At 60.4% G+C, this 25,207-nt stretch overlaps 1 protein-coding gene across 1 annotated transcript in view; it reads right to left on the bottom strand.

Moving 5' to 3' along the window:
• Positions 1-462: 462 nt before the first annotated feature.
• The window catches only part of SECTM1 (secreted and transmembrane 1), a 43,967-nt gene continuing 19,222 nt past the window's right edge, over positions 463-25,207 (bottom strand). Inside the window, exons 2-6 of the mRNA XM_029928953.1 lie at positions 4,139-4,246; positions 2,653-2,784; positions 2,015-2,323; positions 1,336-1,392; positions 463-1,167 (exon numbers count right to left, since the gene is read on the bottom strand). Of these exons, the coding sequence (XP_029784813.1) occupies positions 1,019-1,167; positions 1,336-1,392; positions 2,015-2,323; positions 2,653-2,784; positions 4,139-4,196 (705 nt within the window). The 5' untranslated portion in view covers positions 4,197-4,246 and the 3' untranslated portion in view covers positions 463-1,018. The remainder of the gene's footprint in view (positions 1,168-1,335; positions 1,393-2,014; positions 2,324-2,652; positions 2,785-4,138; positions 4,247-25,207) is intronic.

The raw sequence follows: 25,207 nt of genomic DNA, 5'->3' as shown, positions 1-25,207 counted from the left end.
CCCCACCCCCACCCCACCGGTCCTGATGGGCAGAAGACGGAGAGGTCCGTTGAGGTCCAATGTTTTGGAACTTGAGACTTCCCCTTTTTATTATTTATTTTTATTTTTATTTTTATTTATTTTTTTAATGTTTTATTTATTTTTGATACAGAGAGAGACAGAGCATGAGAGGGGGAGGGGCAGAGAGAGAAGGAGACACAGAACCGGAAGCAGGCTCCGGGCTTTGAACTAGCTGTCAGCACAGAACCTGACACGGGGCTCAAACCCATGAACGTGAGATCTGATCTGAGCAGAAGTCGGAGGCTTAACCGACTGAGCCACCCAGATGCCCTTATTATTTTTTTTTTAACATTTATTTTATTTTTGAGACAGAGAGAGACAGAGCTTGAGTGGGTGAGGGGGAGACACAGAATCGGAAGCAGGCTCCAGGCTCTGAGCTGTCAGCACAGAGTCCCATGTGGGGCTCGAACTCATGGACCACGAGATCATGAGCTGAGCCGATGTTGGCCACCCAACCGACTGAGCCCCCCAAGCGCCCCGAGATTTTCCCATTTTTGACCACAGAGTCGGGGAGCCACAAGAGCTGCTGAAGGCCCAGGTGGAGAAGAGCCTGCGCCCGCCCTCCGCCCCACCCTCCTCGGGGCAGGGAGGGGGCCCTTGGGGCTGAAGGGCCAGGCAGGTGTACCTTGCCAGCAGGCAGGGACACAGGGACGCAGCGCCTGCCAGCCACATGTGCTTACACACCCCACCGGGCCACAGGTCCTGGGTCACCCAGAGCAGGGAGTCGAGCCCCTCTGTGCTGCCCACCAGGGTGTCCTGGGAGGACGTGAGGGCTTTGGGGACCCCGTGCGCCCGGCTGGGAGGGAGGCACCTAGCCGGGCCAGCTGGTGTCCTCTGAGGGAGGGACACGTGTTCTCTGCCCCGAGTCCCCTCCCCTCAGCACCGCTGGGTGAGAGGCCACGGGCCCGGGGTGGCCCCCACCCCGCCCCCCACCAGCCCACAGACTGGGCACGGGGCCTCAGACCTGTGGGGGCTTCGAGTACAGGGGACTGTGCCTTTGGTGCCAGGCTAGCAGGGTGGTGGCCAGGAGAATGAGCATGACAGTGACGATGACAAGCACCAGCTGGAACTGGCCCGCGGCCCCGGACGAGCACGCCCTCTGCAGGCCTGTGGGAGGGGCGGGACGTCGTTTACTCCCCGGTGAGGAGTGCACCCTCAGGGGACACCACCCCCGTGGGCAGCAGGCGGGCATGGGTGCCAGGCACAGAGTGTGGGGACAGCCCCGGGGACCCGAGGGGCTTCCGGGGGAACCTGGGCGCAGGTTAAAACACTTACCGCAGGAACAGGCGGAGGACGTGTTTCCTGCCTGGTTCAGGTCTGGGGCCTCTGTGCCTGATGCAGCCCCCCAGCCCCAAGTATCAGATGAGTCCACGAGGGGCCTGGCTGGGTCCCCTCCCCAGGTCTGGCCAGGCTGGGGACCCGGTTCCCAGCCCCCTCACCACCCCTGCCCCAGAGCTCCGGGTGACTGTGATTGGATTAGAGCTGGCCTGGGTCGCGGTGCCTGCGGACTTTGAGCAGTGTCCTGGGAGGGGGCGTAGGGGATGGGGGAGCTGGGAAGGGGGTGTCAGAGAGGAGGGCCTGGTCTGGGACAGTGGGGCCAGCTCGGGCCAGCTGGAGAAGTGGAGGGATCAGGGGCCCCACCTGCTCCCTGGACAGGGCAGCCCCCCACTCTGAGCCCCCCTTAAGGCTCAGGTGCCCAGTGCCGTCAGAAGCAAGGCCTTGTTTCACTTTGTTTTGTTGGAACCTGGACCTGCCCTGACTGGGCCTCACCCCTGGGAGAGAGCCGCTCCTCCCCCAGGCTGTCCTCCCAAACAGGAGCCCAGCCCACCCCAACGGGAGCCCAGCTCATCCCAGTGGGAGCACAGCCCACCCCAACGGGAGCATAGCCCACCCCAATGGGAGCCCAGCTCATCCCAGTGGGAGCACAGCCCACCCCAACGGGAGCCCAGCTCACCTGAAACGTTCAGTGTGGTGTTTTTAACATTCCTCTGCAGACCCTGGAGATGCCACCTGTACCAGCCAGCCTGGGTGTCGCTCACCTCCGGAATCACCAGCTGGGCCATGCCGCCCCGGACCTGCAGCTGCCACCCGCCCTGGCGGAAGCAGCCTGGGGGGGTCACACTGAAGAGGGGCTGGAAGTCCTTCCCGGGGGTTTTCAGGTGGATGGTGACGTTCAGGAGGGGGTTGGAGATGCTGCAGGACAGCACGGCGCACTGGCCCCTGGACACGGAAACGTCTTCGGTGCAGGAGGGGCCGTCCCACCCTGTGAGCGAGGGGCCGGTCACACGTGGGTCACAGCGGGGCCTCAGGAGGTTCCCGACCGCCCTCCCTGGGGCCAGGGGGAGGGGCAGTGACAGGACAGGGCCTCCAGGGACACAGGGGCCCTGCTGGGGCGGAGTACACATCAACGAGAGAATCAGCGCTCATGTCTCAAGTGGGAAGACAAGACAGACGCCCAGGGGGGCCGTGTGGGTTCCCACGTGCGTGCGGGGCGCTGTGCCACCTGGCCTGGGCGTCCCAACCCCCGCTGTGGGGGGCGGATTCCGGGGCGGGGGGCGGTGGAGGGGTAGGTGCTCCGCTCTGCCAACTCACCTGACTGTTGGGAAGCGGTGGCCGGGTGCGCGGCTGCCTCCGTGTCCCCTGGGGCCCACCTCAGCGTCCCCAGCTTCTGGGCCCCGTGTGCGCAGCCTGCACACTCAGCTCCACAAGGCAGGTCCCCGGCTCCTGCGGGACACCCGCCCCACCGATGTCGGAGGCCAGGAGCCCGACCGGAGCCGCCCCACCCCTGCCGGCGGCGCAGCCAGTCCACAGACTGGGAAAGGCCGAGTCCTGGGCCGAACTCACCCGTCACCAGTCTCCCCGCCCCCACAATCGGGGTGAACTCTGACCCACAGGGGCCCCAAGCGCCCAGCCCCCCATCCTGCAGCGCCAGTTCCCGCCAGGGACCGGACACAGACGGACAGGCGACAGACAGCCACCCGGCGCGCCGATGGGTGGAGCCGACGTTTGGCCACAGTTACCGAGTACAGCGCAGGCAGTGCCACGTGCGGGCACATGCCGGGCCTTGGTGCCCACGAGAGAGGGGAGTGTGACAGGGAAGATTGTGCGCGGCAGGCATGGGGCAAAGCACAGGCCAGAGTCACCTCGAGATGGCAGCCACACAGGGCAGCTGGGCCAGGGGAGAGGACGGGGAGCCGGCGGGAAAGCACCGGCGTCCCGAGCGGGCTGGGGGCCCTGGCTGTGAGCCCGTGGCCAGCGTGTGGGTGGCGGGAGCCTGACCGGAGAACCCTGCCGTCCCGCGGCCGGCGGAGTGCTTGCTCCAGGCTAAAATGCTTTCTCTCCATCTTTACAAAACCACCAAAGGGCTGCATGGACATACGCCTGCTACAAATATTCAAACAACTGGAAAGTACCCCTTCTCCCACCACCAGAGAGGCTGCTGGGTGTAGGGGGGCCCAGGCCGGGAGCCCCAGTTGCAGGAACAATCATGCCCACGTGGGGGGGGGGGCTCAAGGGCTGTGGGCGGGCCCCAGGGCGGCCGGGGACTGTTTCATGGGCTTAGGACGTGCATGGGGTCTGGCATCTTTGAGAAGCCCCTTCGGGGATTGCTCCCCGAGGCCCTGGCCGGGAGCTGCGTGGCGGGACTTGCTGGGAGGTCCTGCAGGGCCGAGCCTGGGGCCCGAGAGTCTGCATTTCTAAGGAGCTCCCAGCGGTGTTGGAGCTGCTGGCTCCGGAGGGGCCCGGGGACCAGAGCAGGGACAGAAAATCCTCGGACTCCCTGCTGCCCCTCCCCTGGCCATAGCGCTCGTCACTGACTGACCAGGATGCTCTTTCTCTTGGGAGCTGGACAGGCCCCCAGTGCCCCTATGGTTGCCACTGGGCGCTGCCGCCGGCACCTACTGCCTGGTGCCGCCGGCACCTACTGCCTGGTGTCCATGGGGGTGGGGGTGGGGGGCGGGCTTGGCTCGTCCAACATGGCCCGGGGGTGCTCGCCTCAGGGTCCCAAGTGGGGACCTAGATCTTTCTCCCCACCTCTGCGGGGCCCATCCAGAAGACCGAGTAGGATCCTGAGACTTACCTCCATTCTGAGCACTCAGGGAGGTGGCAACCAGGAGGAGGAAGGTCAAGGTCAGCATGGCCGGCGGGACAGAGAGGCAGGGGAACTCATTGGTTCTCGGGACACTCCCTAGAGGAAGGAAAGACTCCGGGTCAGAGGTCTCTCAGGCAGCAGCCTGGCCAGGGACCGGCAGGGGCCTTGGGCTCCTGCCCTGAATCTTCTCCATGCTGAGCCAGCCGTGTGCCCCCAACTAAAAGTATTTTAAGGGGCGCCTGGGGGGCCAGTCAGCTGAGCATCTGACTTCAGCTCAGGTCGTGATCTCAGACTTGTGAGTTGGAGCCCCATGTGGGGCTCACTGCTGTCAGCGCGGAGCCTGCTTCAGATCCTCAGTCCCTCTCTCTCTGCCCCTCTGCTGCTTGCTTTCTCTCTCTCAAAAATGAATAAACATTAAAAAAAAGTATTTTAAAATTGTTTGCCAGACTATCTTTTGACCTTTGGATTAAAAAAATAGACTTTAAAAAAAATAGACTTTCTGTTTGTCGTTGAGCAGTTTCAGGGTTGCAGAGACATTGGGCAGGACACGCAGAGTCCGTGCGTTAGTGCCTCCGTGCGCTCCTTAGAACCAATGGGCCGATACCGGCTCCCCCTCCGTGTGCTTCGGGGCTCCCTCGTGCGTTGGGGAAGGTGGGTCGTCCATCCTCACGTCCTGTGCAGACCTGTCTCCTGGGGAGGGTGGGCATGGAAACCCGCCCTGGGTACCCTGGGCCCAGGGCTGGCCCGAGCTGGCTCATCCTCCGTAGAGACAGACAAGGAGAAACAGACGGACAGATGGCCAGGTTGGTGGATGGACGCTTCCTTCTCTCTCCCTCCACACAGGGTCCTGGGTGTGGAGGCTGCTTTCGGGCAAACAGCTTGAGGGATGGGAGGCAGAAAGGGCCACAGCGACCTCTTGGCTGAATAGAGACCTGCCCGTCAGGCAACCCAACCCGAAATACCCACGGGTCCTAACCGACAGGCTACTCACAACCAGGCAGTTAGCAAAAGACAGAGAATTCCATACGCCTCCACGCCTCCTCACCTTCCGCCCTTACTTATTTTCATTTATTTTTTGGAGAGAGATGGAGAGAGGAGAGAGAGAGAGAGAGAGGAGAGAGAGAGAGAGAGGAGAGAGAGAGTCCCAACCAGGCCCCTGGCTGAGCGCAGAACACAGAGCTGGACTCAGGGCTCAAACTCACCACTGTGAGATCATGACCGGAGCCGAAATCAAGAGTTGGACGCTTAACCGACCGAGCCACTGCACCTTCCCCCTTTGAAAGCAGCCCTCCCCCGCTGCCTGGTGGCAGACAGCCTCTGCTCTGCTGCCGCCCTGCCCACCACTCCCCTGTGGGGTAATCCATAAACTCCTGTCTCCTTTGTTCTGCTTCCGCTGAACTCTGTACAGACCAGCCACCAGCTCCCACCTGCGTTTGGGGGCCCGTATGGGAGACTTCGTGCCTCCCACACTTGGGGGAGCTCCGCACGGGGAGACTTTGCCAGTCCAGGACTCTCCAGGGATCTCTCCGGACTTCCCTTGGTGGATGGACTCTGGGTCCTTGGGGAACTGATGGCCTGCGGCCAAGGCGACTCCTCGGTGAGGATCTGAAGCCCCAGGGGAACCAGCCGGCCCCCCCTTGCCTGAAAGGGAGAAGGCTTTCCCGTGTTGCCCTGTGGAGGGACACTTCCCTTCCTCTCCTTTTTCTAGTTGGCCCTTTGGCAGCCTGCCCCTAATGCTGCCCAGACAACCGAACGCCTTGGGTAGGGGGAGGGGCCCCTACATGGTCTGAAGGGAAACAAGCCGCCCCGCCTGGGCCCGTGAGGGCGAGGGCCCCTTTCCTCCCCTCCTCACGCCGTCCGCAGGTCCGTCCCCAAAGTCCAGCGTAATCCGCAGCTCGCCCGGCGCAAATCCCCACACGTTACAGAACCGGCGGGACCCTCTGCTCTCAGCTGCCCCGGCATCCGTGGGCACACCTGTTCCCAGGCCCCCGAGTGGAGCACCCGCCTCTCATTTTCCCACCCGGTTCCGGCCGAACGGTGCCCAGGCCTCGCTGTGGCCAGGAGACACCCCGACAGCAAGTGCCATGCCATCCGCTGTGCCCCCGCCGTGGTGGGGTGCCGCCAGGAGAGTCCGTCTCCTCACACGGGTCCTTCTCCAAGTCAGCGGATGCCTCTGCGGAAACCATGACTGCGAGGCCGGGCTCCATGCCCTCTGGCGGGACCCCCCGCTTCGGGAATGGGCTGCGCGTCTTTCCCACTGCAGGACCCCCTCTCTTCCCCAGACTCACCCTTGGGCCGCGCTCTCAAGGACTGGAACATATCTGACCCGAAGCATCGCCCTGTTTCCTGGCCACGGCACCAACTCCCACGTCAAGAGGCCCAGCCCCTCCACGGAGCCCTTTCTTTTTTTTTTTTTTAATTTTTTTTAATGTCTTATTTATTTTTGAGACAGAGAGATTCAGAGCATGAGCAGGGAGGAGCAGAGAGAGAGGGAGGCACCGAATCGGAAGCAGGCTCCAGGCTCTGAGCTAGCTGTCAGCACCGAGCCCGACGTGGGGCTCGAACCCACGAACGTGAGATCAAGACCTGAGCTGAAGTCGGAGGCTCAACCGACTGAGCCATCAGGCGCCCCTGGAGCCCTTTCTTATAACGCTATTTTCCAGCTTGACCTCCTTTGCCAGAACTCCTCCAAATGGCTGGCAGTCCCATCCACGCCTTCGGGGCACTGTCCCCAAGCCCTGACCTCCCCCACACTGTCGAATGTGCCTCGCTTGGTTTCTTGGCCCCAAATCAGGACCCCGACTTAATAGCCTCTTGCAGAATGTGTTTGGCACTAACCAGGCTAACAGGCCACCTCCCCACGTGCTGGACGCGGGCTCTCTTACTTTCTTCCTCCTCTGGCTTACAGAAATGCGATTAGGTAGTCCTTTGTGAAGAAAGTGAGGCATTTACCTTCTCTCTCTACCGGAACCCTCTGAAGTTCAGAAATCCTGTGATATTCTTGCTTCCTTGGCATTTACCCTCTTTGCAGAGGTATAACAAGATTCTGTGCTCTTTGGAGCAGGAATCCACTGGGAACATTGGTTATTTTACCAAGGCTTTGACTGGAATGTCATATTTGAGAGGAACAGGCATATGACCAACGAGCTTTAAGGAACGCAGGTTGACTTCATGAAACATGGAGCCATCCAGGCCCTTGGACATGTTGTCCTGACACCTGCTGACAAGTTCCCAGCAGCCTCCGAGGGGGAGTGAAGGTCACTTCCTGGCAGGCGCAGGAACCTCAGGGTAATTTGGGGACCTCGTGAAGAGGAATCTGCCCAAATTGACAGGTGACGGAGGCAGGTCTGACGGCAAGTACTTGGCTTGGCTCTGGCCCCAAGAGGCTACTAAGAGTTCAAGCTAGATTCCTTATGAAAAGTCCCAGCAAAGCAGATTTTAAAAGATCTATATGACCAGTCCCTATTCTTGCTGAGCTTATGTAAATCATTAGACCAAGTTTGTTGAAACTGGACTCGTTTTTCTAACAAATTAGTCTTTCGCAGGACTGGGCCCCGTCAGGCTCTCTGATCTCCCAGCAGCGGGAACATTCCACTGCTTCTGCCCGAAGATCCATCTTTCCAGAATCCAGACGTGAGCTGCCTGGGGACCTCTGCCTGTTCACACCCGAGGCCTCGAGGCCCTGGAGTCCAGCCCACTCCCCATCCTCATTCCTGGCAGTTAGTCACTCTGTGACGTTATCTAGAAAACTCCCTGGCCACTTTCTTCTCGAAACTCTCCCGATGATGTCTCCTTCCCAGTTCCGAAACTTCATTCTTGATCTTTTTCTTCAGGGTGGCCTCTCTTAATTTTACTCGGTCAGAAATCATAACCTACCCTCGGTGTCCTGCTCTCACAATACAACCCTCACCCCTCCTGGGGGTAAGTTTTGTCTTTTTCATCGTGACCCGTCTTTGGCCTCCTGCGTCCGGGGACCCGCTAACACAGATGGCTTTCCTGGAAACAAATCTGTTCATGGCGCCTTCCCTTTTTAGGACTCCTAATTATCAGTCCCCCTCCCTTCAGTCTCTGTTAAATTTGTCTCTTGTAGAATTCAACAATTCCATATGTGAACAATAGTTCAACAGCCCAAACCATCAGAAGGTCCCCATCCCTAGATCCCGTGGACGGGGCCACCTAACCGCCATCAGCACGTCATAACACCACGCCCTGGTCTGTACTGTACAGATCCCACGATCTGACACGGTAACAAGTGTAGGTGGGGGCATCTCTCTGCCCCTTGTTCAGTGGGAAGAAGTCACTGAGGATGAGGCATCCACCCACGTGCCAAAAACCTGTCACATGTCACAAAAGATGGATGTGTCTGGGGGAATGTGGAGGCCACTTTCAGAAAACAGGCTGAGGGACGGGAAGGAGGCAGAAAGGGCCATGGTGACCGCAAGACTGAATGCAGACCTGCCCATCGGGTCACCCACCCAAAATATCCACAGGCCCTAAATGACCAGCGGACTAGTCACAACTGGGCACAGTTACCAACAAAGGGAAAATTCCATCTGTCACCACACCTCCTCACCTTCCCCCTTTAAAGGCAGCCAGCCCCCTCCCACTGCCTGGTGGCCAACAGCTTCTCCTCTGCTGCCCTGCCAGCTGCTCCCCTGCAGTGTATTCTGGAAACTTCCATCTCTTTTGTTCTGCCTCAGGTGAATTCTTTGCAACACCACCCACCCGCTCCCAGCAATTGATCACCACCCCACCTTTGGGGACCCCCCTCTGACGCCCCATTCAGATGCCACACTGGGGGGGGGGCTGCATCTCGTGTGATGCAGCAACAACACCCCTGCCCTTAGGTCCCGGTGCTCTGCTCCCCGGGGGGCGGAGCCCGCGCCGAGCCCAGCGCAGCCTCTGTGAAGACACGGACCCCGAGCCTCCTGGGTTGACGGTTTTGGCTGAATGGACCCGGCATCTTACGAATGTTCTAGTAGCCGTGTTCCTAAGGCTACGGCTATACACCCAACGGGCGGTCTTCCGTCTGTGGATGGACACTGGTTTAATGTAACAGCGTCCAGGGCCCAGAGCTGCTCGTGGCCCACTTTGCAGGCCATGCCAGGAGGCTCACCCCCACTCTGCCCTTGACCTTGACCCTGCCCTGCACCCAGCCCTTCAAGTCCCGGGTTCTGCTCCCCTCCCCCAGCCCCCAGCATCACTCCCTGGCTTTTTCATGCACCGTTTTGCCCCCCGTGCATCCCTCACACAGAGAGAAGCTTTATTTCGTGGTTTGGGATGCTTGAACAGGCTGCAGTTTCTGGGGGGCGGGGGCCAGCCCGGGGACAGTAGGGGTGTAGCTCCCGGGAGCGGCAGGCCTAACCAGGAAAGGCCGCCTCCCCGGCAGGCCTGGGTGCAGGGTGGGGCTGCCTCCCGGGCCACCTTCATGGCTGGAAGCCCTTCCCTTCAAACCTTTCCACACGCAACCCACTTGTAAAACAAGAGCAAGCAGCAGGGAGAAGCTGCGGAAAAAGAAAGCCCCAGAAAGACATGCCGGCGAGAAGCGGTGGCTATTCCGGCCCGTCTCTCCTGTGGGTTCTCGTCCAAGTACGCGCACGCGACTGCGCATAAGCGGAATCCTGTTGCAGGAGGCAGATCCTTCCTCGTAGATAGCCCCCGGCCCCTCCTCCCCCAGGCCCCCCTCACCGTGGGGACGGGTGAGCGTGGCCCCCAAAGACAAGACCGTCTGCCCACAGCCCGTGAATGCGAGCTTGTTTGGATATAGCGTCTCCGCAGACCTAATTACTAGGACGAGAGTGCACTGGAGTCTGGTGGGCTCTGAATCCAACACGACTCGCACCCTCAGAAGAGGAAAATCCGGACAGAGACAGAGAGACACAGGCAGAGCGCAGCAGGACACGGGGGCAGACAAGTGCGGCCAAGACTTCCGGAGCCACTGAGGCTGGAAGAGAGCAGAAGGAGCGTCGCCTGGAGCCCAGGAGGAAGCAGGGGTTTGGGGCTCTGATCTCCGGCACGGAGAGAAAATAAGCCTCTGTTGCCTTGAAGCTCCCGCTTGGAGTCCTTAGTTACTGATGAGGGAAATAAAGGCAAGAGAGATGTGGCCAGGAAAAAAATCTCCTTCCCGCCACCAATCCCCAGACACACCGCGGGAGCCCTCCTGTGCCCGGGCTGGTCTGTGTCTTCAGGCTGATGTTTCATTAAAGACTAACAGTAACCTTGGGGCGCCTGGGGGCTCAGTCGGTTAGGCACCTAACTTTGGCTCAGGTCATGATCTCACGGTCCGTGAGTTCAAGTCCTGTGTCGGGCTCTGTGCTGACAGCTCGGAGCCTGGAGCTGCTTCAGATTCTGTGTCTCCCTCTCTCTCTGCCCCTCCCCCACTCACATGCACGCACACACTCTCTCTCTCTCTCTCTCTCTCTCAAAAATAAACATTAAGAAAATTAAAAAAAAAAAAGTAACCTTAACGGCAGCCCCGCAGGGTCCTGAAAGCCTTGCCCAAACTCCTTGGCGGCAGACCACCCCTTCACCCCGCTAATGACAAGTAGAGAGTCGGTCACCCCCACGACCCGGCGCGGCTGCTCCTGCCCACGCGTCCCGTCCCCGCGCTTTAGTAAAACCACCTTCTGGCACCAAACATTCTTTCTTAGCTGTTCACTCTCAGCCCCCAAACTTTCACACTTCATAAATTTCACCATTACGGCCGCCCCCGGACGCTCCCAGTGTCCCCCACCCCGAGCCCGTGGCCGCATGCCCTGCTTCTCGGGACCCTGACAGTCCCGCGCAGACCAGGGTGCGCGGGGCGGGGGGACATTGGGGTCACGTTCACTGCTCTGCATCTGGGTCTCACCCTGCAGGGCCCTTTGGGGAGGCCCCGCCCCGTGCTCCCCCAGGACCCCGACCCTGGATTTTGGAGGCTCTGTGAAGGGCCGCTGTCCCACCAGGCCACCTCAGCCCGGCTCCGCTTTGGGCTTCCACGTGGCCGCACCTCAGCAAATGCTGCTCATTTTCCTCGGGGTTTTCTCCTTATGTGTTTGAAAGACTTGTTTTAAGGAAACAAACTCATCTGTGCGGCAAACGTGATCCTGCTCGACCATTTCATCCCCGGTTGTTTCTGGAATAACACCATTCCACGTGTTCATGTCATCCTGTCCTTTTTTCATTTAGAAAGTGTTATCTGTTTGAAGGGTCCTTTCACAAAGGCCTCCCAGGCAGGGGGAACCCGTGGACGGCCACCCTGGACCGACTTCACGTTCGAATCGTGAATCGCCTCCAAGCCATTTTGCAAGAGCCATGTGACTGGGCCCGGCTCGCAGGAGAGCGGGCGGTGCCAGAGGCATCCAGCAACGGCACGCCCGTCCCCCTCACCCAGCATCTGCGCTCGGGCCCTGCCGCTGCCAACACCCGAGATCCGGCTGCTTTGTCAGCAGATTTCGTGCTCGGAAGGCAGTTTCTGTCCTGCTCTCTGCGGGAGAACATTAACATAATGCCATCGACAGTCTTAGAACCCGAATGTGGCGACGGGGGGGCGGAGGGGCCGCCGTTCCGACCCTGCCCGCATCCGCCCTGGGGAACGGGACGTGGAAACTTTACCCCTGGACGCTTTCCAGGGCGGCCTTTTTTGGTTTCGCGGCCCGTCAGCAATCGCCGTGATCAGGCACGAACAGCTCACGGCCGTCACGTGTCGCCTGCAGAATGGGAGGTTTTAGAAGGAGGCGTCAAAACTTTGCGAGCCAGGGCCTTTCCTGGGCCCAGATAAGATCTGGGAAAGCATTTCGGGAGTATTTTTTAAAGTGTTTTTTTTAAATGTTGATTAATTTTCGGGAGAGAGAAAGAGAGCGTGAGCAGGGGAAGAGCGGAGAGAGGGAGACACAGAACCCGAAGCAGCTCCGGGCTCTGAGCTGCCAGCAGAGTCCCCTCGGGGCTCCAACTCACTGTGCGAGAGACCCAAAGTCGGATGCTTAACCGACTGAGCCGCCCAGGCCCCCCCTGAATAATTTTACAAAATAACTTTTCTTGAATTGGAAAACACAAATGTTCCTTCTTTTTTCTTCCCCTCTATCCCCTGACACAGATTTTCTTAAATTGGAAGGCACAAAATGGTGCCCAGTGGTCCACAGGCGTCCTTGCTGGTCCCGGTGGTCTCTCTGGGTCCCCTTGCTCTGCAGAGCCCTCTCTGTCGCCCCGGGGAGGCCTCTGCCCGGGGCCCTGCCTGACCCCTGACACGGGGCTGTGCACAGAGCTCAGAGCTGCGGCCACAGGGGGCGAGCAGAAAAGTCACCTGCATGCTGTGTGGCCTCCGGCCCAAGCTTGCAGGAAGGCCCAGGCCCCCAGGGTTTCCATCCTCAACAACAGTCCGTGAGGGCGGGGCTCCCCTCTCCTGGCCTCAGGGGACACTGCCTTCGCCCCTCGGACCCGCACGGCTCTCTTCTCTGCTGCTGAGGGCTGACCTCAGCACGGCCTTCGGTGCCCACCCTTCCCTGGAGCCCCTTGGGGGACAGGGTCCCATCTTGGGGGTTGGGGGGAGGCAGGCCAAGATCTCCTCTGGCTGGAGGTGAGGGGACACAGTCCCGGGGAGGCCAGTCCCTCGCCCCGGCCTCTGAGCCCCCAGGGAGACGTGGGGGCGCACCCAGCAGCAGGCAGGTGTCCCGAGCGCTGTGTGGACGACTCCGAGGAACCAGTCCCAGGAGTCGGAAGCCAGCGCCGAGTCCTGGCGGCTGCGTGAGCAGCGGGGTCTCCCGTTGGTGGCCTGGTAGGCACCCAATGCCCGGCGCACGGTCACGGCTCTGAGCCCTATGTCCAGACATGCGTTTGTGTCCACTCGCTCCTCAGGTGTGAGCCCAGCACTCAGCAGGAGAGGCAGAGAGCGGAGGGTCTGCAGCAGCCGGGAGGAGACCCTCCCCCCGGAACCTTCCTGGTCACACCTTTTCCTGACTGCTGTTGGGTATCCATCCTTGCCGGCACGTTCACATGTTTCGAGTTCTAGGAAAACTCCGGGGTGTTGATTGAGAATAAATGAAGGGCTTCTTTCACAATCCTGCACCTCCAGGGCCTCTCTCCACGCAGAACCGCAGAACCGGGGCCACCGGTCCGGCTAAGCTGCCGCCTCCAGGGGTCTTCTGTGAGGTCACCCGGCCTCCTGCCGCCCCGTGACACCCCCAGGCACATGCACGTGCAGGCCCACCGGGCACACGCACCCTCCCTTGATTCCCTCACGCCCTTGAACGTGCTCCGCCCCTGCGGGTGGGCGTGGCCTGCGTGGCCTCCCTGCCGGTCCTCACTAGGGACTAGGTGACGACGTGCAGAGGGATCCCCTCCACAAAGGTGTCCTTGTGTAAACGTGCCGCCGCCACCCTGGACTTTGGAAGGGAGAGGCATGTCCACAAGCAAAAGGCAGCAGCCGGTCCAGGCACACGGGGGCAGGGACCTTCCGCGAACAGGGCAGGGGGGACCCGGGGCGTGGTCCCCGCCTGGCCACCCTGGAAAACCCGCAGGGAAGCACGGCACCAGGGCTGACCCCCCCCAGCCCCGCCGGGGGTTCGTGTGTTTTCAGTACACCACGTGCCCCAAATCCTAGCAATTATCTTACACGGACTGATTTTAAAATCTTAGCTATTTCAGCCTCACATCTGTAGTCATCATTAGGCATGTTATTGATGCGCATGTTTTCTGATCACAATTAACCAGTTCCGAGACCAGCCAGGAAGCACCACAGACCCTACCAGCACCTGGCATCCTCTGTCCTGTCTTCCAGGGGGGGCTGGAGTGTGTGCCCCTGGAGGGCATGGGCTCAGGCTCCGGGCTTCTCTTTCTGAGCGCCTCCCCACCTGGGACCCCTCCCCTCACTCCTCACACTCTCCTGCTACTGGGAGGGGTCCTGCCTCTCTGCAGAATCCCTTGGTGCTAGAGGACAAGGGGACACTTGGGCTGCACCCCTCTTCATCCCCAAACTGTGCCCACTTTGGGCTGGTGTCATGTCCTCTGTCACAGCCCCTGTGGCACTGGGTGGCAGCGCCTGAGTCTGCTGGAACCCAGGGCAAGACAAGTGGCCCAGACCACAGCCAGCCCGGATGTCTCTGTGACAGTTTTCGGTCAAGAGATGAGGCTGACCAGGCCCCCCTGGTGAAGAAGGCACGGCGCCTGCTTCGCACTCAAGCCCTTTTTGCATGAGCTGTTGCTGTCAGACAGCCTGGACTTGAGCCGGGGCCATCTTATCTGCTACTGAGGCAGGCAGTGAGCCAGCTAGGCTGTGACTGCCCTAAGCAGTCCCCTTCAATGACCCCCCATCCCCACCCCCGGTGACAGTCAGAGCCAGGTTTCCACCTAGGAGCATGCTGGAGCCACTGGGAGGGTCAAAAGTAATCCTCAGTACCCGGGGCTGCCCGAGGGGTCCTGGGGTAGTGGTCTAGGAGAGCGTGGGCCTCGGGGCAGAGCTGAGGGGCTGGAGGCCCCAGCGGAGCCTGTCGGTTGTGGGTGGTCCGTGTGCTCCGGGCCGACTCCCCGCTAGGCTGGGGCTGTGTGATGGCTCGGATCGTTCAGAACGAGAGGGCTTGTCGTCCCTGGTCCCATCCCAGTCCAGGCCGGGTGCCTCAAGGGGCAGAGTCCTTCACCAGTGCAGAGCAATCCCCGGAGCGGCTGCAGAGCTCTGCTGGGCCCTGACAGCAGGGGACAGAGCCTGGGGACTGGGGGACCTCCAGACTTGGGGCAGGCCTCCAGGACCATGGACAAGTCTTAATATACCCGAACTAAGTCCGAAAAACACAGACACAAATTTCCACCTTCTAGGAGCCCAGGAAAGCCTGCCGGGGAGGGCTGGGCTCGGGACGCCTGGCTGGCTCGGCTGGCAGAGCATGCAGCCGTGCATCTCAGGGCTGTGAGTTCAAGCTCCATGTTGGGTACGGAGCCTGTTTTTTTTAAAAAAAGAAAGAGTTAAAAAAAGAAAAAGAGCTGGGTTAGAGAGGGAGGATCTAGACCAGAGATGGAGGTTCTGGACCAGAGAGGGGGCCGCTTCCTGCCACCCTGAACCTTCCGGGGTCCCACAGCGGTCCTGGGCTCCACTTGGCTTTTTCTATTGATCGTTGCCCACTCCCCACCCCCACTTTTGGACCTGGGCATAGATCAGAGCCAGCCTCGTGGCATGGATGCCGACACAGAATCTCAGGCTTGTCTGTGAGGATGGGCCGGGCTCAGCTGCCTACCCTTGGAATGGTCTGGCAGTCAGAGAGCAGGGCAGGGAGCCAGGTCTGCCAGGCAGCGGGGCCCCTCACCGCTCTCTGCACGGTCATGGTCGGTCGTACCTCCCTGGCAGTCCTGCAGGGACTCCTGTCTTTACTGGGAGGGGAGGGGTCGTCTGAGCGCCTTAGGCCGTGATCACAGCAGGCGACTCTCCTGGCCCAGAGCCAAAGGCAGCAGAGGCCCCACAGACGCTATATATTTTTTAAAATTTTTATTTATTTTTGAAAGAGAGAGAAAGAAGAGTGCCAGCTGGGAGGGACAGAGAGAGAGGGAGACAGAGGATTCAAAGCAGGCTCCGTGCTGACAGCAGAAAGCCAGAAGTGGGGCTTGAACTCACGAGCCGTGAGATCATGACCTGAGCTGAAGTCGGACGACGAAACAATGCGGTTTCTAACTCCTGTCCCTGGTGTGCTGGTTCTGCCCGTTCATGTGTCCGTCCCTGTGAGGAGCAGAGCCCAGGCCTGGCCAGCTCCGGACATCTGCCTTGACCCAGGGTGACACCTGCACCCCTGGCCAGCAAAGCTGTCTGTGGCGGAGGCCATACGGCCTCCAGATCTCGGCGACGGCGTCCCAGAGGCCCCCGAGTGCAGCTGCAGTCACTGGCCGAGCTCTTCCTGCCCAGGGCGGCTGCCTTCTCTCCCTCCCGCCCCCGACTGACCCCCCCCCCCCCCCCCCCGTGGTGGTTGTGCATTTGGTGCAAGAGCAGCCGAGCCCCAGGTTCGTGGCATCAGGGGTGCTGCGCACTGTGACATTCGGTTGTTCCAGGGAATTTATTAGGAGAAAATTCACCCTGGTGAAACAGACGCCTCTCTGGGCCTGCCAGGCACAGGACAGACCCCTGGTCACACTTGAACCTGATATACAACCATCCACTTTATAGTACACGCTCCATGCAATATTTGGGACACGCTTACATGTAAGAAAGGACTCACTTTCTGAAATTGCGTGTGTATCTGTGCAGCTCCGCTCCCTCTGGCGGAGCCGTCCCACCCGCCCCCGACACGGCAAAGGACAGAAAAACAGAGGAGATGACAGGGAAGGAGACAGACAGGGATGGGGCGGGGAGGCTGGTGTGGGGCCCGGGCTGGCAGACGCACCAGGAGCCCGGTACTGGCACACTGACGGGGTGGGGCGCCCATCTATCTAGATGACTCACAGATTCACGAGCCGTTCACACGCAGCAGTGAGCGGCAGGGTTGCAAGTTGCCCGAGGCTGCCAGAACCCGTCCGGGGTTTGGGAAGGGGGAGAACCGCAGGACCCGGGTTCGTGGGTCCTCCGGGTCCCGCAGCACCTAACAGTGCGGTGCCGCGCTCCCCTGCTGCGGGGGGCTGCAGCAACCCCCGCAAGGAACTTGATGTCCCCCGAGCGGGAGGGAGCTCCAGGGCTGGGCGCTGCCGCCCATGCATGGCCCCCGCCGCTATGGCCCGGAGGGGCCCCAGCAGGGCAGTAAAGTCCTGCAGGCCTGGGGGCTAGGCTGGCAAGCCCTCCCCACTTCCCCTCTGCTTGGCTGTCTTTCTCGGGCTCACAAGACACCTGTGCCAAGAACGCTCCTCCCCACCACCAGCCCAGTAAGCCTCCGCCCTGGCCGCTGGCGCCAGAAGCACCTCTGCCCCCAACCCTCTCTGCCACCATCCCTAGGGACAGCAGGGTCTCTTAGGGGCTCTGGCTCCTCCACCCACAAGTCTGGAAAGTGGTTTTCAGTGCAGACCATTAACGGGCAGTGGGGTACTCGCTGAATGGAGCTGCTGTGGCCAAAGCAATCCTGGCTCGGGAGCTTGGAAAGGGGCTGCTAGGAAATTCACTCTGGGGCTTCTCTCCCGGCCTGTCCGGCACAATGACCCCTCTTGGGTAAGGAAGTCCCAGGCGGATCATCTGTTTTACTGCTGTGTGTGCAAATGTGTGTGGGTATCATGGGTGCATGCATCCGTGAGTGTGAGTGCACGCACGTGTGTGAGTCTGCGGGAGCACGAGTGCCCCCGCGCTGGGCCTGGGCATGAATGGGAGGAGGATGTTCCCACCAGAGTTAGTGGACACCCGGGACTCGACTCCCTGCCCCTTCGAAAGCTGAGCCTGGGGTGCCCTGCAGAGGCAGGTCCCACGGCCACCTGCAGCTCCTCCCCCCTCTCCCCCTGTGCTGCACCCTTTGCCCCCCCCCCCCACCAATCCGGCGGGATGACTGCGGGTGACGGCCACCGCGTCGTCCTCTGCCCCTGCGCCCCCCCCCTGCTCTCCGCTCTCCGCGCCCCTACCTGCGCACCGGCTCCGGCTCCGGCGCGGCTCCCAGTCGCTGGCTGCGGCTCCTCCGCGTACCGGCACCCGCTCCAGCTGGAGGAGAGTCGGCGTTGGAGGGCGGGGCGGAGCCAGAGCAGGAGGCTGCCCTACCGGGGATCTAGATTCCGCACGCAGGTCCAAGAAAGGAAAGGAAACTCCTAATTAGGGGAAGTCACTCTAGTGTCGGGAACTGCTCCAACCAAGTTCACAGAAAAAGCTTACTTTTTTTTTTAATTAGAAAAATGTTTTTTATTTCTTTTTTGAGAGACGGAGACAGTGCGAGCAGGGGAGGGGCAGAGAGAGGGAGACGCAGAATCCGAAGACAGGCTCCAGGCTCCGAGCTGTCGGCACAGAGCCCCACTCGGGGCTCCTCCGGGCCCCAACCCACGAACCGTGAGATCAGGACCTGAGCCAAAGGCGGACACTTAACCGACTGAGCGCCCCCGGCGCCCCAGAACTTTCTTGGTAGTTATTACACCTTTATTAAAAAGCACTTCATGGGGCGCCTGGGTGGCTCAGTCGGTTAAGCCTCCGGCTTCGGCTCAGGTCATGATCTCACGTTCGTGGGTTCGAGCCCCGCGTCAGGCTCTGTGCTGACAGCTAGCTCAGAGCCTGGAGCCTGCTTCCGGTTCTGTGTCTCCTTCTCTCTCTGCCCCTCCCCCTCTCATGCTCTGTCTCTCTCTGTATCAAAAATAAATAAAACATTAAAAAAAAATAAAAATTTTTTAAAAAAGCACTTCCTTCGATGGTGATTCTCAAGAGACAGGAAAGCGGCAGGAGGCCTTTCCCAGGAGAGCTGAATCCTGGAGTGCTCCGCGCTCAAGCTCAAGTCTGGTCAATGCTCCTGGGAGCCGGTGGGCTCACCTCCCTGCGTGGATCCTGGACCTTGCGGGTCCTGGCCTGGGTGCGCACGTGCACGCACACGCGCGCACGCGCACGCACGCGCATGCACAGCCGTCTGCACCCACTGAGAATCCACAGGAGCTCGTTAAGGCTGAGTGGTCTCAAATCAAGTGGGTCCATCGGGAGGCAGAGCTGGGGCCGCAGGCGGGAGGCAGCAGGGCCAGGGACGCCGTTAAGCGTCCGACTGCGGCTTAGGCCATGATCTCACCGCTTGGGAGATCGAGCCCCGAGTCCCGCTCCGCGCTGACAGCGCCGAGCCCCCTTCAAGTCCTCTGTCCCCCTCCCCCTCTCGTGCTCTCCCTCAAAAAGTAAATAAATCCATTTTAAAAAAGAAAGAAAAGCAGCAAGCAGGAGCGGTAGCCGACAGTGAAGAGCCGACTGCTCTTTATTAGCCCGTGATCGGAAGGGGGCCCTCCTCCCTGCTCCCCTCCCGTGGTGGGTCCTGCAACTGATGGGGAAGTACAGCCGGGAAGTCCGGAAGTCCGGCTCCCACAGGGCGGAGCCCCACAGACCAGGCTTGGAAGCAAATGTGCAAATGGTTTTGGTGGTTATTGTAAAAGTCACAGTGGTAAAGGTCTCCCCTTAATGGGAAATGGGAACACGGAGGCACGTGTGAGGGTCACGGTGATGTCACACGGCGGAGGTGTCGCTGCCCTTCCACTCTAGGGGACTCTGTTCCGTCCTGTCTCTCCAAGGTTCACCGCCAGCGCCCGGCTCCAGTCGGTTCCCACCAGGAGGCAGTCACCAGCACCCCCTCCCACCCCCGCACCGGCCACCCAGGCCCCTTCCTGCCCGCAGACGGTCCCTGTCCTGTGAGCTCACACCGGGGACGGCACATGTTCCAGAGGAGGGACCTCCGCCTGGCGGGCGAGGAAAGCTCGGAGCTGGCGGTCCCCGCAGGAAGATGGCTCCGAGGTCAGGTGGCACAGCCCGCCCGTGGAGGGGGTCGGAGGCCACAGGCCCCGGCACCCACCCAGAGGCCAATGAAGCCCTTGAGAGAGGTCCCCGAGAGTCTCAGCCTGGGATCTCCACACCTCACCCCCCCTGACTCCCAGGCACAGCCCCTGGGCCTGAGGGCAGGGCTTGTCCCTGAGGCCACCTCCCAAGCCATCACTTCCTTCCCCTCACATCTGGCTCAGCCCTGGGTCCCTCGGCGCAGCTGTCCCCTTCTCATTTCTCTACCATCCTGGGATCCCGCCCGCAAAGGGCACTTGGCCCCTTCCTTCTCCCCTTCTCCTTCCCCCTAGGGTGTCCCAACCCCCCATGTCTTCAAATCACCTCTCGCTGCATCATGTGATGTGTGCAGTTTCATTTTCTTTGGGCTCCTGGAATTCCCGGTTTCACTTCCGATTTCCTGCCTCGCTGAGCGCGCTCGGCCCGTTCTGAGTCGGCCGCGCTGGCTGTGGGGCCGCTCCCGGTGGGCGGCCTCGGTCCAGCTTCCGTCTTCATTCTCCGGGCTCTCCCTTCCTCCAGACTTGTTGCAGTTTGGTGCGGGCTCCACTGATCAGTTGTCCTGAGCGCCGCGTGTGTCCTCGAGAGGCACGTGTGCCCCCTGACGGTGCCCCTGGTGCCACCGCGGTCGGTGGGAACCCGAGACTTCTCAGGTGCTTGCCGCTTCTGACCGGCCTGAGCTGCCCGCAGCGGAGAGGGTGGGCCGGACCCCCTGTGACGGGCCTGTCCATTTCCCTGCAGGCCTGGCCATCTTTCCTCGTTTATTCGGAGGCCATTTTATTAGATGCATTCAGATTTTAACTTGATGTATCTTCTTGGTAAGTTGAGCCCTTATCACTCACTGGTGACCCTCTTTGCCCTGATCATCCTTCTCCTTTTTTACTTTTTTAATGTTTTATTTATTATTGGGACAGAGAGAGACAGAGCATGAGCAGGGGAGGGGCAGAGAGAGAGGGAGACACAGAATCCGAAGCAGCTCCAGGCTCAGAGCAGAGAGCCCGACGAGGGGCTTGAACTCACGAACCATGAGATCATGACCTGAGCCTAAATCGGATGCTCAACCAACTAAACCACCCAGGCGCCCCCCCCCCCCCAACAGCCTGTCATCCAGTTTATTTCAGTCTGATTTGTCTGCCATCAGTATGGCAACACCAACTCTCTGGTTAGAATGTCCCTGATCCTTTTCCAGACTTTTCCTTTCAGCCACTGTGTGTCCACAAGCTTTAGATGCATCTCTTGTACGCAGACGGTATCTCTGCTTTTATCCGAGCTGCCTCTCTGCGCAGGCGCCGGGCTGCTCTCTCGCACGGCCGCTGCTCTTTGCTTCAGCCTTTCTTTTTCGTACCTGAGATTCTTGCTTGCTTCTTTGTTTTCTTGTTCTCCTTTGTATAATTTAATCCAATTTTAATTAATCTGTTTTAGATTTAAATGTAACTATTTTAGTTTTAAAATGTAAGACTATGGGGAGCCTGGGTGCCCAGTTGGCTAAGCATCTGACTCTCGGTTTTGGCTCTGGTGATGAACTCATGGTTCGTGGGTTCAAGCCCCGCATGGGGCTCTGCGTGCTGACAGTGGGGAGCCTGCTTGGGATTCTCTTTCTCCCTCTCTCTCTGGCCCCGGCTGGCCCTTGGGGAGGCGCCACCAGGCCCTAGTCTACTGGACCAGGCACTAGCCCCTCACTGCTTACGCCCTGCCCCTGGGGCAGGACCCAGCCAGCGCACCTTGATGGTACTTTCTGGAGGGGGAGCTGGAGCAGGGTTGGGGTGGAGCCTGGACTCGGAGGAGAAGGGCAAGCTTGCCTGTGGGGGTTAAAGTAAAACACTTTCCCCCCAGTAATGATGGAGTGTTTATTGGGAAACGCTTACCAAGCATAGGTAAGAAAGCCCCAGATCACCTGTGTCACTGCCCCTAGAGGGAACCTTCTAGCGCTTACAGGTGTAGTGACTTCTCGCCACGGGCAGAGGCAACCAGGTTGGCGGGCTCCTCTTCCCTGTGCCCTGAGTTCCCGGGCCATTTTGTGAGATGCCCACCAGTGGCTCTGACCACCAGATGCCCTGCAAGGACCCCCCCCCCACCATCCACACCGCTCCCCCACTCTGGGCTGTGGTCTCCACCTGCTGTGGGGAGGTCGAGTCAACCCTGCTGTTCTCGGGGCACAAAGCCGTCCAGCTACTGCTCCTGCCTGGCCTCCAGCTGGTCCCCAGAGAGCAAGACGCCTGTTGTTCCGGTCCCTCTGAGCTAAGCGTGGGCATCCAGGCTCAGACAGGCCCGGCAGAATGTGCCGGAGTGAGCACTCACCCCGTGACTCCGGTGTGCCATGTGGGTTGGGAGGACTGCAGGGGCAGGGGCAGGCCCCTGGGGAAGGTAAAAGTTCGAATCCAACCCAGGGTGGCCCATCCCTGAGCCAGCCTGGCCTCCCCCATCTCCCCTGTGCCCGGGCAGCAGGAGGATGAGGGCGCTGACTGGAACCCAGCTGCCGGAGCCCAGGGAGCCCTCGGCCAGGGTGCGGGGACAGCACCCTCACCCTGCAAGGCTGCGGCCGCTTTGGCAGCAGAACATCCTGACGTCCTCAGGAGTCATTGTTTCCTTTCACTGCTCTGTTCCAACAACGGGGATCCTCCCCAGCTCAGTTTACTGGGCAGAGGCTTGTGGGGGGCGGGGCAGGGCTCCAGGGGAGACCAGCCTGAAAGCCAGCCCCAGGAAGTGGGCCGGCCCAGCATGGGCGGGGATTTCCAAGCCTGGGGCCCCGCCCCTGAGTCAGCCCGGGACATTCTGGCTCAGCAGGAGGAGCCCTGGCACCTGCACCCTGTCCTCTCCCTGGGGCTCCCTCCTCACTCCAACCCCCCATCCTAGAATTACCCCAGAATCAGGACACTTCCCCGGGGAGACACTAACCTCCAACTAACTAGAGGACAGACCAGGACTCGGGTCCCCAAGGTCCTCGGGCCAGGATTAGGGACCCAAAACCCTTCCTGGGAGCCACCCTCCGTGAGCCCCTTGGGAAGAGGAGGGGTGTTCCTGGAGAGGGAAGTCCCTAAGCTGGGGACCACCGAGAAAGACCTTCTCCAGGGCTTGCTTGGAGACGGAGGTCAGCAGGCAGGGCTCCAGGGCCCGCGCTGGAGGTGGGGGCAGGGGGGGGGCTGGAGCGCTCCCCAAAGACCCGGGGAGGCGCCTCTCGGGCGGCCGAGGGTCCGGGGAGAAGCGGGACCCCGCGTCAGCTGCAGGGACTTCGCAGGGACTGTTCTGGGCGGAGCCCAGCGGCTGCCTGGAAGCCGGGCTCATCCCATGAGAGTGACCGGGGTCGGCGGCAGCAGGCGGCCAGGCCCCCAGATGTGCAGACAGCCCTGTCCTGACGTAATTTAAAAAATGCACAAACACATGCACTTCCAGCAAAGCCAAAGGGTATGAAATGCTGTCAGGAATTAAGCCTGAGCCAGGGAACCACAGATTTTTGCAGTTTCTTGTGTATATATATATATAATATATGTATATACATATATATATTTTTTTGGTCTTCCAAAATCTACAAGGGACATGTACTTCAGGAATCAGGGAGAACCATGTTCTTTAAGAATAAACTAATTTTTATTACATCAGAGGGAGAGAGGCGGATCGGCTGGGGAGAAGGAAGGCACAGCGACCCCTGGCCGGCCGGGCCTTCCCCCAGGCCTGGGCAGGGCTTGGGGGCCGGGGCTCTGAGTGCAAACCTGAGGACCCTCGAATGGTGTCCTTGTAACCTCCAGCCTTTCTCAGGGGTGGGCCGCAGCTCTCCTGGATGGCGGTCCCCTCAAGGCCACCTGGAGAGGGTGGGGGCTCCAAGGCGCTTCTGGACTCCCCCAGGCCCTGAATGGCTCCGGCGAGGGATTTGGGATCCTCCCCTCAGAGGCTCATTCAGCCCTTAAGTGGGGGTGGATGCCGGGTGTGGGGGGCAGGCAGCAATTTGGGAGAAGGACTTGGCCACCTTGGCCCGATCTGATGAAACGTCAGCTCCAGGACATTTCTGGAATAAAGAGACACCTCTTGGCCTTCCCCACAGTCCCTTCAACGCCCCCCAACCCAGAACTGGCTTCTCAGTCAGTCCATTCCGCATCTGACCTCCTGCCTCCCCTGTGGGCCCAGGGCTGGACCAAACTGACAAGGTTGTGTCCAGAATATGGAATGCTCCCCTAGGCCAGATGGCCGGAAGCGACCAGGGGGGAGGGCTGTGAGCAGAGGGCCACAGGCAGGAGAGCAGAGAGCTCCGAGCGGGGCAGGTTCAGCCCCAGCCCCCGAGGCTGGTCCCCGAATCCTGGAGCCTGAGGCCTGGGATGTGCTGCCGGGAGGTGGGGGGACCCACAACCAGACAGAGCAGCTGGGCCGTAGGAACCTGCGGGAGGACATCACTAGGCTTGTCACCGCCAGGGGCGCGGTGGTGGGGCGCTGGGCAGCGGGGTAGGGCAGGGGTGTGTGGGGAGCAAGGCAGTGGGTGGTGGGGTGTGGGGCAAGGGGGTGGGGGGCACAGGGTAGAGGGCGGTGGGGTGCAGAGCAGGGGTTTGGGGTGCAGGGCAGAGAAGTGTGGGGTATGGGCTGCAGGGTGTGGGGTGTGGGACAGAGGGTGGTGGGATGTGGGGCAGAGGGGCGTGGGGTGTGGGGCAGGGGGGTTGGGGTGTGGGGCAGGGGGCTGTGGGGCACAGGGCAGGGGGGCAGCTGCCAGCCTGCACATTGCCTTCGGCAAGGGGCCAACACCCAAGGGTGTTCTGTCCTGCCACGTTCCTGCTCTTCCACAGCGCCAGGTACCGTTCTGTACACAGTAGGTGCTCAGTCAGTACCGCTAACAGGTGATTGGATTTTCAACTCTTTTCCCATACAAGGGAGGCCCAGGTGGGGGCCCCTCCTGCAGCCCCCACTCCTCCTCTGGAGGCGGCTGCTGGTCCAGAAAGGGCGGTGGACTATGTAAAATTTCTGGACATGAGAGACTCCATCTTCCTTTCTGACTGATGAGCTCCCTAACTGGGCTGGACACGGCAATTGTTTTAATTTTTTTAAATGTTTTTTCAAATTTATGTTTGAGAGACAGAGAGAGATAGTGTGAGCAGGGGAGGGTCAGAGAGAGAGGGAGACACCGAATCTGAAGCAGCTCCAGGCTCTGAGCTGTCAGCACAGAGACCGATGCGGGGCTCGAACCCATGAACCGTGAGGTCATGACTTGAGCTGAAGCCGGACGCTTCACTGACTGAGCCCCCAGGCGCCCCGGCAATTGTGTTACAAAGAGCTGCTCATGAAATTTCAGCAGAGAACTGGCGTTGGGCTCAGCAGATTAGTGCAATAAATTACAGTAAGTTAGGACAGTAAATTATTATACACTAGCGATAGTTTTTTAAACATTTATTTATTTATTTTGAGAGAGAGCACATGCACAGGGTAGGGGGAGAGAGAGAGAGAGTGAGTCCCAAGCAGGTGTGTCTGTCAGCAGAGCCCAGCAAAGTGCTTGTTCCCAGGAGCCGTGAGATCATGACTGGAGCCAAAACCGGGAGTCGGCCGCGTGGGCCCAGCCTCTGGACACCTGCCGGCTTCGCGCCAACAACACGGTCCCTGAGCCGGTGATGAGGAGCAGCCCCTGGCAGCACCCAGCTGGCAGTTCTCTCTCTGCTTCGTCCAAGTCACGTGACGGCCGCTGCCCTCTCCCTTCGCTTCCCCCCCCCCCCCCCCCCCCCCCC

This window comes from Suricata suricatta, chromosome 17 (assembly GCF_006229205.1).
Source record: "Suricata suricatta isolate VVHF042 chromosome 17, meerkat_22Aug2017_6uvM2_HiC, whole genome shotgun sequence".
Classification (NCBI taxonomy): domain Eukaryota; kingdom Metazoa; phylum Chordata; class Mammalia; order Carnivora; family Herpestidae; genus Suricata; species Suricata suricatta.
Note: the sequence above shows the minus strand (reverse complement) of the source record. Positions and strands in the feature narration are given on the sequence as shown.